The 16,781-nt window shown below is 44.9% G+C and overlaps 1 protein-coding gene across 3 annotated transcripts; it reads right to left on the bottom strand.

Moving 5' to 3' along the window:
* Positions 1-489: 489 nt before the first annotated feature.
* GSK3A (glycogen synthase kinase 3 alpha) lies at positions 490-14,715 on the bottom strand. Of its 3 annotated transcripts, none has more exons than XM_088453171.1 (11): positions 14,661-14,715; positions 11,732-11,919; positions 7,414-7,497; positions 6,230-6,340; positions 6,008-6,138; positions 5,779-5,885; positions 5,593-5,690; positions 4,937-5,032; positions 4,669-4,855; positions 4,488-4,556; positions 490-3,602 (listed from the first exon to the last, which is right to left on the bottom strand). In XM_088453171.1, exons 1-11 carry the CDS (start codon positions 14,683-14,685, stop codon positions 3,538-3,540), a joined length of 1,161 nt encoding a protein of 386 aa, XP_088309297.1. In that variant the 5' UTR covers positions 14,686-14,715; the 3' UTR covers positions 490-3,537. The 3 variants fall into 3 exon arrangements, with proteins under 3 accessions (XP_088309297.1, XP_088309300.1, XP_088309299.1); XM_088453174.1 differs by lacking the exon at positions 14,661-14,715 and adding an exon at positions 14,104-14,384; XM_088453173.1 differs by lacking the exon at positions 14,661-14,715 and adding an exon at positions 14,104-14,320 and having other exon boundaries at positions 3,515-3,602; positions 4,673-4,855.
* Between the last annotated feature and the right edge of the window lie 2,066 nt (positions 14,716-16,781).

The raw sequence follows: 16,781 nt of genomic DNA, 5'->3' as shown, positions 1-16,781 counted from the left end.
AAATTCCTTAAAAATCACCTGTTAAATTTACAGTCTTTGCTGTATACCAGCGTTTTCCAAACCTCACCATTACAGTCCAGGTTTTAAGGATATCCATGCTTGAGTCCAGATTGTTAAATCAAATGGACTGGGGTACTAATCAAGTCGCCTGTGCTCAAGCACGGGTATCCTTAAAACCTGGAATGTAATGGTGGAGTTTGGGAACCTCTGCAGTATACAGTGACCTTGCAAAAAACTTTACTGGAAAAGTGCCTTAATAGCCAAAAACATTTTTCAGCAAGACAAATGTAACCTCAAGATTATAAAAGCACCATCATTGTGAATTCTGTCCACCAGAGAGATTTTTCTTAAAAGACACAGTTGTCAGCTAGGAGGTAGTAAAGGTTACAGTATGGCTAGGAAAAGTCACAAGAAGATACAAAAGGTCTTTAAAGCAGTAGTGAACACACTTTACAACAAACACCCAAAAAGAAATGGTCAAGCACATGGTTTTCTTCATGCCAATAATTTATTGAAGATTGCTGTACATTTCCAGAAACCACAGCAGCCCAGAAATAGGAGGCTGGGCTTCTATCAAACTACATCCTGGCTTTTGTTTTGCTTCTACAACAATACAGTATTCACGTCTTGATTCTAAAACAGGTATAAGAGGGGAGGGTGAAAAAAATAAAAATAAAAAGTGGGTAGGGGAGGAGATCAGGAAGACGGAGGGGAGAAATCAAGGTGGACTCAACATTATTATTAAGAAAAAAAAAATTAAAATAAAAAAAAATAAAACAAAATGAACATATTTACAAAGAAATCAATTGCTACATATTCTCAGGTACAAGAATCTGTAGTACGAGGAAAATATATATATTTACAAGAAAATAAAGGGAGGGTGTATATATATATTCCAAATTTGACCCACAGAGGTTGGAAAACTAAAAAACTGAAGGAAGAATGGGAGAATGAGCTATGTTTGGGTGATAACGATTTTGCTGCCAGAAGAAAATCCAGATTTAATGAGTAACTGCAGCAAGCTGAACAATCCACACTGCTCCAAGTAAAAACAGCAGAGGCAACTATTTTGTAGGATTAACCAGTATTCAGTCCATAACAGAACAAAGTGAATTCAGGAAGGCATTAAAAAGTGAGCCTCATGCCCAGATTAGGTCACTAGTTCCTAGTGATCAGACAGCTAGCATATTGGTCGGACCCAACAGTTGCCAGGGATCTGCAGCGCAACACGAAGAAATAGTTGTAGGAAGAAGACATCTCACGCAAGGAAACCAGAACAAAATGACTGTCCACCGTTCCATAGCCCTGGGGGGAGGATTATGGGAAGTCACTTATTTCTTACAAACAGGACGTTACACAATGGGCCGCAGGCACTACAAGCCTAGTAACTTATGCCTGTTATCCATCAGACGTTTGTTAGTCTATAGGAAGTAAACTTTTCATAGAAATCGATGAGCTCTAATACAGGCTGCGTTACCATGGATCTTAATAGGAGGTCTAAAGTGATCATGCCAGAGAATAAAACGGAGGCCATGTTTTCCAGATACTAACTAGGCAATAAAAAAAGAAATATCGTCTGCAATACAAACCGCAGTATACCCACTGATTTAGACTGTGAAGAAACCCTTAGCAGACAGCAAGTTTAAGACACATGGCTCGGAGTCTTATGGATATGCTTCACCCCCAACATCTGTACAGAAACCAAAACATTTCACATCTTAAAAACACCAAAGACAAAACTAAAGCTCTTATAGCAGAAGGTCAGATTAATCTCTGCTCTACTCATTGGGTAAATACAATTTTTCATGTGAGGTTTAAAAAAATTTTTTTTTTTTTCCACAACTTTACTAAAATGCTCTCTTGAGCAAAGTGATACAATGGTGCTTATACCACTAAGACTGCTTATTGCAGATGCGCGACTACTTGTAGCTGGTCTAACACCACAAGCTCATTGCCTCTTAACTGGCAGAACTACTTATGGATCACGTCTTCATAGTTGTACCATTTATATACTTTTAGAAAGATAAAATATTACAGGTAAGATATAGGTTATAATTAAAATCAGTAAAAAAAACAGAAGCCAGGCAAGGAAAGGGGAAGGGGGAGGGGGGGGGTTTAGAGCCTTCAATGGAGTACTTTGCTAGCGCACTGCTTGGGGGCAAACGACGAATGGAGTTGGTTTTACTAGACGTTCTAATACAGAGATCTGCTACACTGTCACCAATTAAGACTATTACAGTTCCATCACTTCTCAGTGTAGCCAGTGAGTTGTGGTGGTGGCGGCTTTAAAACTCTACTATATAAAAACCTCAACATACAACATCTGATCCAACTCCCAAGGTACAAAAGAAAAAAATGCTATACATAGTGGTGGAAATTCAGTGACTTTCCAGCTGTGTTAGAACTACAAGTTCCAGCATGCCCTGCAAGTTCCTGAATGGCAAAAAACACTAGAACCTGTAGGGAGTCACCATACACTGCACCAAAGTACCAAGGACCTGCAAGCTGTCAGTTCTCTCAGCTACATAGGCATGTACACAGCGCAGGAACTCCATACACACACTGACCCACAATGATCTTGCAGAACTTGGCCAGGTACTATGCTGTGGACCAATACACAAAGAGCTAAACTAGCATTTTCCTAGGACAAGTTGACAGCTTTATTAAAGATCCAGCTATTCTTTGTAGAGGTCTGCAGAATAGGTGCTTTGTAATGCAATCCTGTAGTGCAGTAACAGGTGGTGCCGCAGTACTGTCAGTGTTAAACAACAAAGTAAAAAGGTTGTCCAAGCAGGTTCGTACTCTTTACCCATAGAAAAACACTCCCTCTCCCCCTGCCTGATCAAGCAGCAGGGTCAAGGATTATGCAGTTTTACAGATTAACTGTATCGGGGACATTGGGAAGGATCACTGCGACATACAAAGACAATGCCTATACAGCTACATTACAGGACTCCATTATCTTATATACCTTCTCCTTAAGGAACTTGATAGTTGCAATCGCACTGATCAATTTTGTAATGTTGATGTGGGAGCAGTTTTAGGCAAGGGGAGGGGGGGTGGAAAATATACTAAAAAAAAAAAAAAAAAAAAAAAAAAAAGAGTTCTACAGATGGGGTGTGCCCAGTTCAAACACTTTTTAACATGATCTCGCAACATTGACTGATTTTAGGGAATAACTGGACTATCCCTACACTCCTCCCGCCCCCCCATATGAGACCTCTTCACCCAAACTTCTAACGTTCTCCGGAGCAGCTCTCTTGCAGTGTTACAGGCATTGGCTTCTGTGCAGTTATAGGGATCCATGACATTTGAAAGCCAAAATTTGGTGGATGGAGCGATTAAAAACCCCCTTTGCTGATGACCACATTGTAGACGATCAAAGTCAGTGGCTGGAGTTGAAGATGGCAAAATGGAGAGATGCCCATGAAAAGAAAAAAAAAAAAAAAAAAAAAAAGCTCATCTCACACACCAAGTGTCAGATGTCAGCTGGGGAAAAAAGGAGAGGAGACCCCGGATGAAATGGGGCATGGGTCCTCAGGAGGTGCTGAGATCTGCCACATCACTGGTTTTAAGTCTGTCTGATCCAGGTCGCCCCTCACCTATGGAAAGAGTGTAAATATCAGTATACATCAAAATATAATCAATTGCAAAAAGGGTAGTGGTTTGCTCAGAATCAGCACCGTGACAGTGTTCTCCCCAGGCTTTTTTCTGCGGGCGCACCGCCTGGCATAAAGAGCCCACCGCCCGGCACTTACCCCTGCCGCATTCCCGGTCACCCTCCGCCTCCTGGTGTGGAACGCTGGCCTCTGAAGCGACCGAAGGCTAAAGAAGGCTCCGGTCGCTTCAGAGGCCAGCGTTCCCAGTGATACACTGCACGCGGGTGACGTCATCTGCAACGTGAAGAGCTTACTCTGCGCGCCTGCTAGATCCAGTCACAGCGAGGCAGCGGGATTGGGAGCGCCGCCGATCATGTTCAGGTAAGTTCTGGGCAGGGGCCAGTCTGGGGGGCACTGCATAAGGGGCCAGTCTGGGGGGGCACTGCTTAAATCATTATAGCAGGGTTTACAACATTTTATTATTGTGAAAGCCCCACCCGGCTACTTCTTGATACCACCCAGCTGGAAAATTTTTCTGGGGAGAACACTGCAGTGAAGTATAGAAAATAAGAACACTGGTTAAATGATCTAAGTTAAATTATATATTGCATTTTAGTGGTCCTTTAGCCAAGATTGTGCCATTTTTAATACCAGGCATGTTGGATATAATCTACAGTTAATAAAACGATTTACGGAAAAGACTAGGCCACAAGGAGCAAGCCACTGTATAGAAGTCACTAATATGAGCCAAGCATTCTGCTGCAATATTGAAGACATCTCTCAGGTGATCCCAGTGTATCCTCAAACCCATGTTATAATTGTACACTGCCAGCTATAAAAAAAAAAAAAAAAAAAAAAAAAAAAAAAAGGTTTTGCCCAACCACCTACCGTGCAAATGAGACTGCTGCAAATGGTTAGGTATGAGGACTGTGTTCAGTGACGGCTGAATGGAGAGTTCTGCAAGCGACAAAGAAGATTTTACTGCTTATGCACACTTAATACAGATTAAATCTAGTACACACAAACAAAACACTAGCTTTGTAATATACTCTCTGTACCAAACTCTCACCTACAGAACTGAAATTGAAGATGGGAGGCAATTCCCTGCCGCTCGGGAGACGAGTGTTGGGGTCACGTAGCTCGTCAAAGAAGGAGTGCGCACAGGCTTGTAGCGGGGAGAGGCGAGTGTCTGGGGTGTACTCCAAAAGTCGGCTGCACAATGTGATGGCTTCAGGAGAGGTACGGGGTTTAAAGACCTGAATGGCAGGAGGAATTGACAGTGAGACTACAGCAGCTTTAAAGCTGCACCATGACCTGAACAAACCTTGGTTACCTACCTTTGTCCAGGGGTGTGCTTTGATTTGGGGGAATTTGAACTCTGTATAATTAGGATTCATCTCTCGGATTTGTTCCCTTGTGGGAGTTCCTAAAACCTGTAGAGATCAAGTCAATGAGATTTCCAGCCCAAATCCACATTACCCTATCCATTAAGTCCTAGTAATATCTTTGGCATTCTACACATATAATGCCTCCTTGAGGCTCGAGTTGAGCAGGACTTACCTCTTGTTAAACCTACAACCCTGCATAAGCAACTTCCTAGTTTGCATGCAAATGCAGGTGACCAATGAGGTGTGTGAGACAGCCCAGATTACATTAGTGCACTGAGAGACAGATCACGGAAATCGGCCAACCAGATTCAGGCTCTCCTGATCAAACGCTTAAAATTGGCTTTGGACATAAATGGTGCTGAAACAAAATTGTTCTATATCCCATTTAGGCAAATATTTTCCATCACTGCTCCAATTTATTATAACTCAGCCAGCCTAAAACTGTACATCTATCACACAGACATCCTAAGTGCAAAGTGATGCACGACCTCAGGTTTTCCAATGGCCCCACACCGTAAAGACCTTAAAACAGAAGTCAGTCTCCATTCCTATTTTCCAACGCCATCCCTCAAACGCTCCTGAGAAAAGCTTCAATGCAAACGTACCTTAATGATTTCCACCAACTGGTCCACTCCACTGTCCCCAGGGAATATAGGCTGACCCAAGAGTAGCTCCGCGAGGACGCAGCCCGCTGACCATATGTCTGAAACAGAAAGCGCCCATTTATAAGGGGTCACTACCAACTAAAATAAAACGTGCACTCTCAGAGCTGATCACTTTAAAAAACATACCAATGTTCGCAGTGTAATCTGTGGCACCAAATATGAGCTCCGGTGCTCTATAATAGCGGGAACAGATATAGGACACATTCGGCTCACCACGTACCAGTTGTTTTGCGCTGTAAAATAAAACCAGCAAAGCTCATTTTACAGGCACCAACGCCAAATTATGACAGCCAACTCGTACAATACCTAGATGATCTGATAATGACTGCACCACCAACATGCAGCATAGACATACCTGCCAAAGTCACACAGTTTAAGGACCGCTGTGTCTGGATCAACCAGTAGGTTCTGTGGTTTGATATCCCTGTGGCAGACGCCTTGAGAATGGATATAAGCAAGACTTCGGAATAGCTGATACATATACACCTACGGAGGGATAAACGCACCAGTTCAACCATCTGAAAGCACTACCAAATACCCCCAAGAGATCACAAGAGCACTTATAGACCCCTCTCACCTTCACGTAAATGGATGGCAGCGTGGATTTAGCTTTTGCAAAGTGCCGAGCCACACGATAGACCGTTTCCGGGACAAAATCCAGGACCAGGTTTAAATAGACTTCATCCTTCTGAAGAAAGGAATGGACACTGAATAAGCGAGGGAGTCATACAGCAGCACAGAAATATTACAACATTATGAGGGGTATTCAATATGAAACGTTAACTTCACTGTCGAAGTTAACGTTTCATATCAGAGTTTTTAGTTTTTTACCTGCGTTAAAGTATCGGGCGCGCTCCCGCTTATACCCGTATTCAATATAAAATTAACAAAAACGGGAAACTCCGAAGATGGATTTGCGTAAAGTTACGAATTTTTCCTTAAAAAAATTGTAAGACCCCCCTAAAGTAGTAAAAACATGGGGGAACACTATGGGTACCCCCGTTTTAGCCTTTAATTGAAAGTCGGGGATTTAAATAGCCGCAGCAGGTGTTTTTTTCCAACATTGAAGAAGTGATGCAGAAGAGCACTTAGGTTATTTTTTTCGTTTTTTTAAGTGGTCCCATCAAATTTGGGGTACATGAAAATGGGTACTAGCATATTTTTATGTCCCTAAAGTAAGTTTTTGAAAATTCAGCACTTGTGCACCTTCCGCTATAATTCTATTCTAGAAAACACCTGCCGCATACTTACAGAATAGCCCTGAACCTATTTCCCTATTGTTAAACAATTTTTTTGCATTTTTTTTTTCACCCCAATTTTTTGGGGTGTCCCAATATTTTTTTTTAAACTTTTTTTTTGACACAGTTCTTTTTTAAACGTCATTCCCAGGGGTGCAGGCTATTTTTTTTAAGCCTGCACCCCAAAACCCCAATTCTGCACTTTTTTTCGACACCTATTCAATGGTGAAAAGTTATCCCTGTTTTTTTATCAAAGACTTTTCAAAACTGCGATAAGTCTTTGAAATTGAATACGGTGTAAAAGTAAAACCTGCGATAATGACGTCATACCTCCAATATTAACGCAAAAACAATGTTATTGCACCCATATTGAATACCCCTGTAAGTCTCTTCAAATCAAGAAAAGCTGTAGGGCTGTATAGCAATGAATGATGTGGGAGTAGTAACAACCTAACAAATACATGGTCAGCACGACAGGAAGAGCATAATAACGAAGATACAGAGGGCCACAGGACAGTCTGACCTTCTCGCCGCTGGAGTAGAAGAAATATCGTAGACGCACAATGTTACAATGATCCAGTCTACGCATGATCTGAAGTTCACGATTCTGGAATCAAAAAGGGAAAATAAAAGCTGTATGAGAGAAAGCATAATGTAATTAGAGACTAAAAACCTTCATCGTGAAGGTGCGTACACGATGTGTCGTTCAGTGTTCATTCCTGAACATGGCCAATCTGTCGTTACTGGCAGATTGGCCTGCATGTTCAGGCGATGATAGACTGAAACGACCAGCGGGAGCGCACTTCGCTGGTAGTTTGCGGCATTGTAGTGCATGATTTGTGCACGTTTACTGAGCGATTGCACGATTACGATGTCGTAATCGTGCAATCGCTCAGTAATATCGCCAAGTGTGTATGCACCTTAAGATCCCTCACTATGCTGATCAACCATATTTATTCAACTGAAGCATGAAGTTATGAATGAGCTATATGTGGCATTCAACTCAATATATATTTCACCTAGCGACTGAAATTGCATTTACACAGCTTATGCATAAGTCGGTGCCTAGGTGTTTTAGTTCAAGACTGACCTGGGATACCCATATAACCTATTTTAAAGTCACCTACTGCTCTATTTACTCTACACAAAGACATTAAACCAGGCTGTATTAACACACATGTAGGATTATAGAAAAAAAAACAAATAGCTTAGGAGTGAGCTGCACTCGTCAGTCTGACCCTTAACATTTCAGAATGCACCAAGCTCCTTTACTATAGAACGACATTCAACCAATATACTAATGCACACAAACATGCACTTCTTCCCCCCCTTGGCCATTCTGGGGATGCTCGACTCACTTCACTTTACTATGTGGGCTTCAACGACTAGAGAGGGCAAGACTTCCCCCTTTAAAAAGCAACAGGATATACTGGCTATTTAGCAACTATCTGTGCTCGTCAATAAATGCTTCTTGATACTCTGCTTGCAGTTACTCCATTTACAAAAACCCACTTCCGAGCACTTCCCTGATAGAAGGCTATTGGTGGATTTCAGATGTACAAAAAAAAAAAAAAAAAGAAAGAAAAAACAAAACAATTAGAATGAGAGGGGTAGGTGGTGATCACTAGTTTAGCCACAATCAAGACGGGTCCCCCAGTGTCAGATGAAACCCCTCCTCCACAAACACAAGACTGTGATTGTCACAGAAAAGGATGAACACTTTAGAGGTGACCACGAGACATCTTTGAGGAATGTCAAAGGAGGTTTTAAAGAGCCCACGACAAGCCATTTACAAAGTGATCCCCAACCACACACGCAGAAACAGATTGCAGCGTGCAGGTTACTCAGATGGAGATTAAACTATCAGTATACACGACCCTGAGGAAGGAGCGCCTTCAGATACAATGTCATCATGGAGAAGAACGGGACCAGGAAAGGCACGGGCTTGTTTATAATCATCTTAGGCTTCTTAGTAGTTGAATAACCAGCTGAAGTTTGACCGCCAGTTTCCTGGACTTGACAAGACCCCCTGGGTAGAGCAGGAGGGCCACTATGACAGTTATGACCTTGACAAACCCCATGAGGCTGGAAAGGAGAGTGCCTGAATTTGGAAGTGCGACACCCTCAAAAAGGCAAACTTGGGTATGTGAATGAATGAGACCAGGTCGTATAAAAAGCCAGAGTTTACTCTTCCAAGGTCAACTGACCAATCAACTGGAGCAAGCCCGTTTTAGCAATCGTTGAAACCATCTCTTCCTTTATTCTGTCTGAGGACCACTCAGTAGGAACACAAGACAGGCAATGAGTGCACTAAATGAAGACAACACAGAATTTGTACTTAATGTCCTATTCCCTTCATTACCATGATCACAAGAACAAGTGTTACTGGGTATATGGGGACTATAGACTTTACCAGCGAACGCACAGAGATGAAATTTATTTGGGTTCTAGGGAGCCATCATTTACCAAATTTGGGGTACTACCTCACTTTTCTGAATCCTATTATAATGTAAGGTTTGGTGTAAAACTCTAACCTAATGGAAAAAAAACAAAGGGTAGTTGAACGAACACTTTTGACCTCCTCACAAGCCCCTTAAATGCACATCAGGCCTCTCACATTGCCCCTAAAATGTCCATCAGACCTCCCCCCCAAATATATACACATAAAATCTCCCCTTACAGTGGGTATAGGGGAAAGATTGTATCATTACAGTGCCACCAGTCAGGGCTCTTGAGACAAAGCGGGACTGGGTGACACAGAGGGGAACAAGCAATTCCCCTCAGAAAAAAACAAACAGTTAAAAAGCACTATGGCAGTGTGCGCTGAGGAGAGGAACATTGCTCCTTTCACAACACCTGGCCCAGGTAATTACTAACCACCCCCTTTTGGCATCCCTGCACCCTGCAATGCACAACATGCTACACAGTGGCCCTCTACAGTATTTTACAGCGATCTTCCCTCCAACGTTATGTCATTTACCCTACACACTCTTCTGGGTACTCTTCACCTATCCTTGTAGTTTTGTGCTGGAAGTCTCTTCTCGTGGTTCTGGTCACAGCAAGCGGCACTCTATGGGGGTGCGGGGGATTCAAATGAACGCAATTTTTGCTTAGCTCTGGGAATGAGTGGAGGGAGTTATTCAATTGGCTGCGCTGGAAACCCATGATTAGAGGATTTCTGCTTGCATCCTCCTGAGGTGCAAGTAAAAATCTGTCTTAACTAGTACTGCGATGCTAGTTGTGGGCTTACCGGGTGCTAACAGTAGCGTTCCCACTAGACTGCGGGCAGGGAGTCTATGCGCAGGTGCTCCTGAAAAGAGGGCGTTGTCAGGGAGGGGGGCATGTCTTTGTGACACCCCCAATTCGTCACACTTTGAGGCGTGCCCAGCATTACGGAAGTGCTGGGCTTCCCCCCCCCTCCCAAGCTCTCCCATGATGGTGAATAGGTCACCGCCATTTTTCCCACCCACGGGACACTAGCTCGCGGGTGACGGTACAGGGTAGGCTGTTCTAGCAGGGGTGCCGCTAAAAGGGCAGGGTGCGTTTTGGCCATTTAAAAATCGGGCGTGTCGTCCCGCTAAAACAGCGTACTGGGAACACTAAACAGAACTGCGCTCTGCACTTAAATCGGAAAATGCTGTGTGATTAACACCCTGGTATTGGTCACGGTAAACAGCATCTTGCCCACGATGCGGACAATTGAATAGCTCTGGGCATGTAGTCCTGGGGCAAAATATCGTGTTCAATTGAGCTCTACCCTATGTGCCGGAACACAGAAGGAGGGTGGGCACCAAAGCCAGTTTCCTCCTCATCTCTGATGAGCTGCCCACCGGGCTGACAATTGGAGATGGACACACAACGAGCTCCTCATCCTATTGGCTGCAGCGCTTCCTGTGGGACCAGCTAATTTTGCTAAACGGATTTGTTCACCTCCAATAGTGTATTAAATACACACTATACCAAGCACGTGCGAGCCCTGCTTTACATTGGTGGTGAAGAATTGCACCTATAGCCACAAGACTTAAGAATTAAGCACCATCAGGAAACGGACCTCTGCAAAAAATGTAGATTTATAGAGTTGCATATTTTGTTATAGTGTCATACACAGATTGTCATTGAACTTGGAGATCCACCTGAATATACTAAGTCGCATCAAAATTGTCCCATTCATTACGACACAACTCTTCACATAACCGACAATGTCTGCATAAGAACAAACTGAATTATGACCAGGCTCCGAAAACCATGTCACAAGGCGGACATGACATATGGAATAAATGCTTAGGTTTCATACTGTGTATTTGTTTGCTAATGCTTATAATAAAGGAGGTTACATCATGACTTCAGCATAAAGGATCAATTGTTCTGCACTGAACAATTCCCCTTGCTTTTATCAAAATAACAGGTTAGGTGACTAATCTAAAGAACATGGACGTCCGACTTAACTTCTGACCCTCTGGTAAGACTTACCGTAGATATTGCCCGCTTTTTGTAAAAGATTTAACAAACCAGTAAACTTGCCCCAAGAATGGGGGCACAGTGCTGTACTCTTATCAGACACCATGGTGCAACCACCAACAAAGGACGATGCGGTCTATTATGACATAGGTCTGAAACGGCCATGTCCGGGGAGGAAAGAACTACTGCAAAATATTCTTCCACTGAAACATTCTACAACATACTAAGTGAAGAGCTTTAGAGAAAAGAACTAGAGAACGCAGACCTGTGCATAACTGCAGACTACTTAATATATTTACTGCCAATATTATCTTATAAACTAAAAAGACAATATTTCAAAAAGGGGTTACTCAAACGCCTACACCAGCTCCCAAGTGTCTTACCTTAAATCTCTTGTCCTGCAACACTTTCTTGATAGCCACCATCTCCCCACAGTCCACAAGTCTCGCCTGGTACACAACACCAAAGGACCCGTTCCCAATGACTTTAATGTCTGTGTAGGACACTTCCTGGGGACGGTCAGGCCCCTGACCAGGAGTGGCCACTACTGTGGTTACTTTACCATTGTCTCCTGGGAACAGAGAATAAAAAAAACACTTAGAAGGAAAAAAAAACAAAAAACAACACATAAAGGTCTTAGTATTGGATACATAAGATGTGCATCTGTTAAGTGAGGGCAGTGGCTATATACGTTAAAAGAAAAAAAAAAAAAAAAAAAACCTCATGATAAATTTAGTATTAACCTGTACAAGAAATCCTTACAAGAGCGGTTTAGTATGCTCTATTATATTGAGCTATTGAAGCCTTAAATGGCAAAACATACTATTTGTAACTGCAGAACCCATACACAGCATACATTATCTACACCACATGCTAGAAATTTGAAGCATATTTTTCAGCCTCCAACCACATCTCCGCTACATACATAGCCTAAGGGGCACATCCACTAGCAGACTGTGCAACGACTGCACGATTACGACATTGTAATCATGCAATCATTTCACAGTCCGTGCTGTACCTACACTGAACGATCAGTCGATCAGTGTAGGCATCCTCCCTCATCCCCAAACTTGGCCAATCTGTCATTATCGGCATGTTCGGGCGATGATAGAGGTCAAAAACGACCAGCGGGAGCGCGCATCGCTGGTCGTTTTTGACATTAAGCTGCCCGATTGACAAACTATTGAACGATATCGTTACCGTTCAATCGCTCTCTGTTTAATTGGGTAGTGGATACCCACCTTAAGCCAGAGTTTACCAAACTCAGCCAGTAAAGTTCAGCTTAACGAATATCTGTGCTCGAGTCCAGATGGTTAAATCAAATTGACTGAGGTACTAATTAATATCATTAAAAACTCGACCAATGGTGGAATTTGGTAACCACTGGCCCAACCTAACCCAAGACAAGGGTAGGCAACGTATATCAGTTGCTGTGGAACTACACCTCCCAGCATGCCTTACCAAACTTTTAAGACCGTGGCATAGCAGGGATGTTGTTGAAATCCCGGCTGTCGGGATGCAGATATCCCGACACCCAGTCAGATTCGCAGCACAGGCATCCCGACGGTAACTAGTTGGGTTAGGGGGTGGATTAGGCACTAGGGGGGGTTAGAGTTCAGCACTAGAAGGGGGATGGCTTAGGACACATACAGACAGGTGTTGGTATCCTAACCCTGTAGGGATGCCGGCGTCTGGATTCTGACCGCCGGGCATCATGTACCTAACCAGCCATAGCATGCTTAGAAGTGTAATTCTACAGGGAGTTGGAGTGCCACACATTGCCCAAACCTGACTCACGGCATAGTCTTCCTTTTTAAAGCACCATGGCGTTTTACCAATCCAACTACCAAGAGACCACCGCTAGGTGTGGTGCACGTTATTTTAGTCTCAGATTTGCACTAAGAAAGGGAGGTACTTTTGTATAAGTCAGAAGACATACAGAGACTGACTTCATGTTCCGAATTAACCCACAGCAGCACCACAGACCGTACTTCTATCCCAACCTTGTCTGTGGTCATTGGGTTTTCGTAAACTAATTTAGAGAGAAGATTACTATGAACTATCAATCATAACAAAGAGCAGTGTAAAAATCACTCCTATGTAATACTGGAAAGCGGCGACTGGCAATCAGCTATACGCCAGGGGCTGCACTGGGCATCCCATCTAATCTTCACATGGGCCGGACTTACAGGTAACCTCATTACTGATGGGTAAATATATTTGTTGAAGCTTATTACTATCAGTGGGAGTTTTAGGAGAGCGATACAACCTATGACAAACTAACCCGACCATAAAACAGGAAGGTGCTGAGAGTGCTGGATGCGGCCCTGGGGCCGACAAAAGGAATAAACTGACCAGCAAGATATCCAGTCTATTACACCATATTATGCCCAAAAGGGGACCCTACCACCCCCTCCCCCAGTCCTGTTACTGTGTATAAGACTGGTACCAAGGAAGCATATAAGTATTTCTATTATAGGCTTACCATATGATCCCTTTAATTAAAGAGATGAAAAAAAAATAAAGATTATATTTTTTTTTCCTACATACATACATATTCCCGATTATGGCCATAGCCTTGTGGGATGGGGCAAGTCAGTGATAATAGCCCTAGCTGGCTAGTCATGATGGGTAACACTAGTGCCCCCTCCCCCCCGTGATTAATTTTCTAGACAGCAACCCCCCCCGTATCATCGGTTCCAGGACCTCAGACACCGCGCCCCGGCCGCCACGATCCCCGGCCCCAAGTACTCACTGCCCAGCTTGATGGCGCTGAAGCCCACGGGCACAGAGGGAGCGCTCCCCGCGGCCCCCCCGGTCACGGGCCCCTTGGCAGCCCCAGCCTGACCCTGGTCACCGAAAGAATCGGGCCGGGCCCGGTTGGCGCCGCTCATGCTGAGGAGCGAGGCGTACAGGCGCTGAATGGTGCCGGGCTCAGCGGCTCCCTCCCCGCGGCCGCCACACACACACACACTCCGTCCCCGGGGCTGCTCCAGGCCGCGCCGCGCGGCTCTCTGGGAAAGAGAGTCCCGTTTCCAGCCCCGGAGATTCCTCCGCCAATCAGAGGCCGCCCTGCGCCGGACTACAACGTCCCGTCATGCCCCGCGGCGGCGTCAGGAGAGAGAGATGGGGGGGGGGGTCGAGACTGCGGCGCGGGGCACGCTGGGAGCCCCAAGTGCACGAGCGGCGAGACTACAACTCCCAGAGACGCCACTCAAGCCGGAAACAGAGGGGCCCGCTGTGCACGCCGGTAACTCTACTGGCGAGTTTGGTAAAGGCGGAATTGGATAGACTACAACTCCCAGCAAGCACCTGGACGGAGGGAGAACGAACTCATAATTCATGCAACAAACCCCCTTAGTGCAACAATAGAAGCTGAGGGGAGGCAGACAGGGGATCAGAGCTAGCAGGGGGAAACAAATTTGAGCAGCCATGTGCGGTAAGGGCGTTGCTATGGACACCATGGCTTCTGTGGGCGGAAGTGCCAGATTTTTTTTTTTTTTTTTTAAACACATGAGATGATGACTCAAACCTTATGAAGAACAGTGGAAAAGTTGCCCATAGCAACCAATGAAATTCTTCCTATCATTTATAGGATAGGGAGTATATTTTTACTAAAGTGCAGGTTTTTAGAAGTGAAGGTGTTGCCCATAGCAACCAGATTCCAGCTAATATCTTAAGTGCTAGATAAATAAGTAGAATCTGATTAGTTGCTATGCGCAACATCGCCACTTCTAGAAACCCGCACTTTAGTCATACCTCCCAACATGACCCTCTCCAGGAGGGACACAATGCTCTGGTCCTGGACTTCCCTGGTAAGTTATGATTGGTGGCTGCTCCAGAGGCGAGGCTGCTGCACAGACCAAAATCCAAATAGGGGAGCACACCAACTGCCAGTGAGTCCCAGCCAGTGGTGTTTGGCAGTGTGTGAAATGACAGTTGGTGTGACTCCCCTATTTGAATTTTGAACTGTGCTGCAGCCCCACCTCTTACCAGGGAAGTCCAGGACCAGAGCATCGTGTCCCTCCTGGAGAGGGTCATGTTGGGAGGTATGCTTTAGTAAATATATGCGCCCTATACTCTCTTCCTGGTCACTTAGGAGAGATTTGGGACAAAATAAGTTGTCCATAGAAACCAATCAGATTTTGGACATTTTATCTGGTACATTCTATAAAATGATAGGATGAATCTCATTGGTTGCTATGGGCAACATCTCCACTTCTAAAAACCCACACTTTAGTAAATATTCCCCCTGGGTGTACAGCACCACAGCTGCTGACACAGGCAGATTTTGCTTATGTTCCCTACCTGATCTACTACAAATATGATCGAATGGGTGTGATACAGTATGTTGAAATTAATAGTGTCGACATAAGGACCTGGTTATAATGTCGGCATTGCCAGGTAGACTAAACTCCTGGAAGGCGGCTGTAACTGACAAAATGCTTTGGAGACATTCTGCACCCACGACACTTCTACCAGAACCCACAGACACCCGGATCCAGGACCGACTGTCTGTCCGCACCACCTCCCCCTTTTTGTCACAGCAACCAACCCAAGAGTACACAGACAATGTACTACGGGACTATTACTGGTCCAGGCAGCCGCCAGCACCTTCAGCAACCGGCACTCAGCCCTGGACCAGTCCTTAAAGCTCCAGTGTCCGTCACCACTGGAGCCTTTACATCCACAACGAAACGCAAAGTTGTCCTCTGAAAAGGAGGGCCGCCCCCAACGCCAGCCCAGCCGACCACCCAATAGTGAACGGCACTTGTCATCGGGCTTAGGGGGATCTGCACCCCACATACACCGCGTGGACACCTAGAGCAGACGGACACTCCAAGACCCCACGAGCTTGTGGGGCACATCCACTGACCAGGACGGTCCGCTCTCCTCCTCCATGAAGCGTCCTGCATCTCTTGTGTTCCGACCACCGAACCAGCAGAGCACGCCAGGAAGCTAAAACACATCGGCAGCACCATCCACCCTCCCAAAATCCTAGGTAAGTATACAGTGACTTTGAATACCACCGTGCGGGATGCCGCCTACAACAGGACATTTAATCATTTATTACACCTACTACCATGGTACCTGCACACTTTCAGAAGGCTCGCAAGACTGTAGACCAAACGTCCAGCAGGAAAGACGTGCCGGTCAAGAAACGCACGCCAAGGAACCCCCTGAAAGGGTCGTCGCGCCCCCCCCCCCCCCTCCCAAGACCTCAACGGAGTGGCACTGTGCCTGCTCAATAAACGTTGTCGGTCTTCATTTAATCTCCAACAAGGTGCACCAACACAACCACCAAACCCCCCCCCCCCTCTCATATGAAGAGCGCACCTGACCACCCCCATATTATATTAACATTTCAACAGTGTCGACATGATTAGCATTAAATGGTCGACAAAATGCCCCAGGTGGTCTAGTGGTGAATTT

The sequence above is a fragment of the Taudactylus pleione genome, unplaced genomic scaffold (assembly GCF_031769625.1).
Source record: "Taudactylus pleione unplaced genomic scaffold, aTauple2 ptg000572l, whole genome shotgun sequence".
NCBI lineage: Eukaryota > Metazoa > Chordata > Amphibia > Anura > Myobatrachidae > Taudactylus > Taudactylus pleione.
Note: the sequence above shows the minus strand (reverse complement) of the source record. Positions and strands in the feature narration are given on the sequence as shown.

Excerpts from the sequence above, each read along its gene's own strand:
- GSK3A (XM_088453174.1), bottom strand. The coding sequence starts at position 14,242 with ATGAGCGGCGCCAACCGGGCCCGGCCCGATTCTTTCGGTGACCAGGGT. Across the intron at positions 5,691-5,778 it reads AGATTACACTGCGAACATTG|ACATATGGTCAGCGGGCTGC; the intron begins GTATGTTTTTTA and ends TTTCTGTTTCAG. Across the intron at positions 5,033-5,592 it reads AGTTGGTGGAAATCATTAAG|GTTTTAGGAACTCCCACAAG; the intron begins GTACGTTTGCAT and ends TGATCTCTACAG.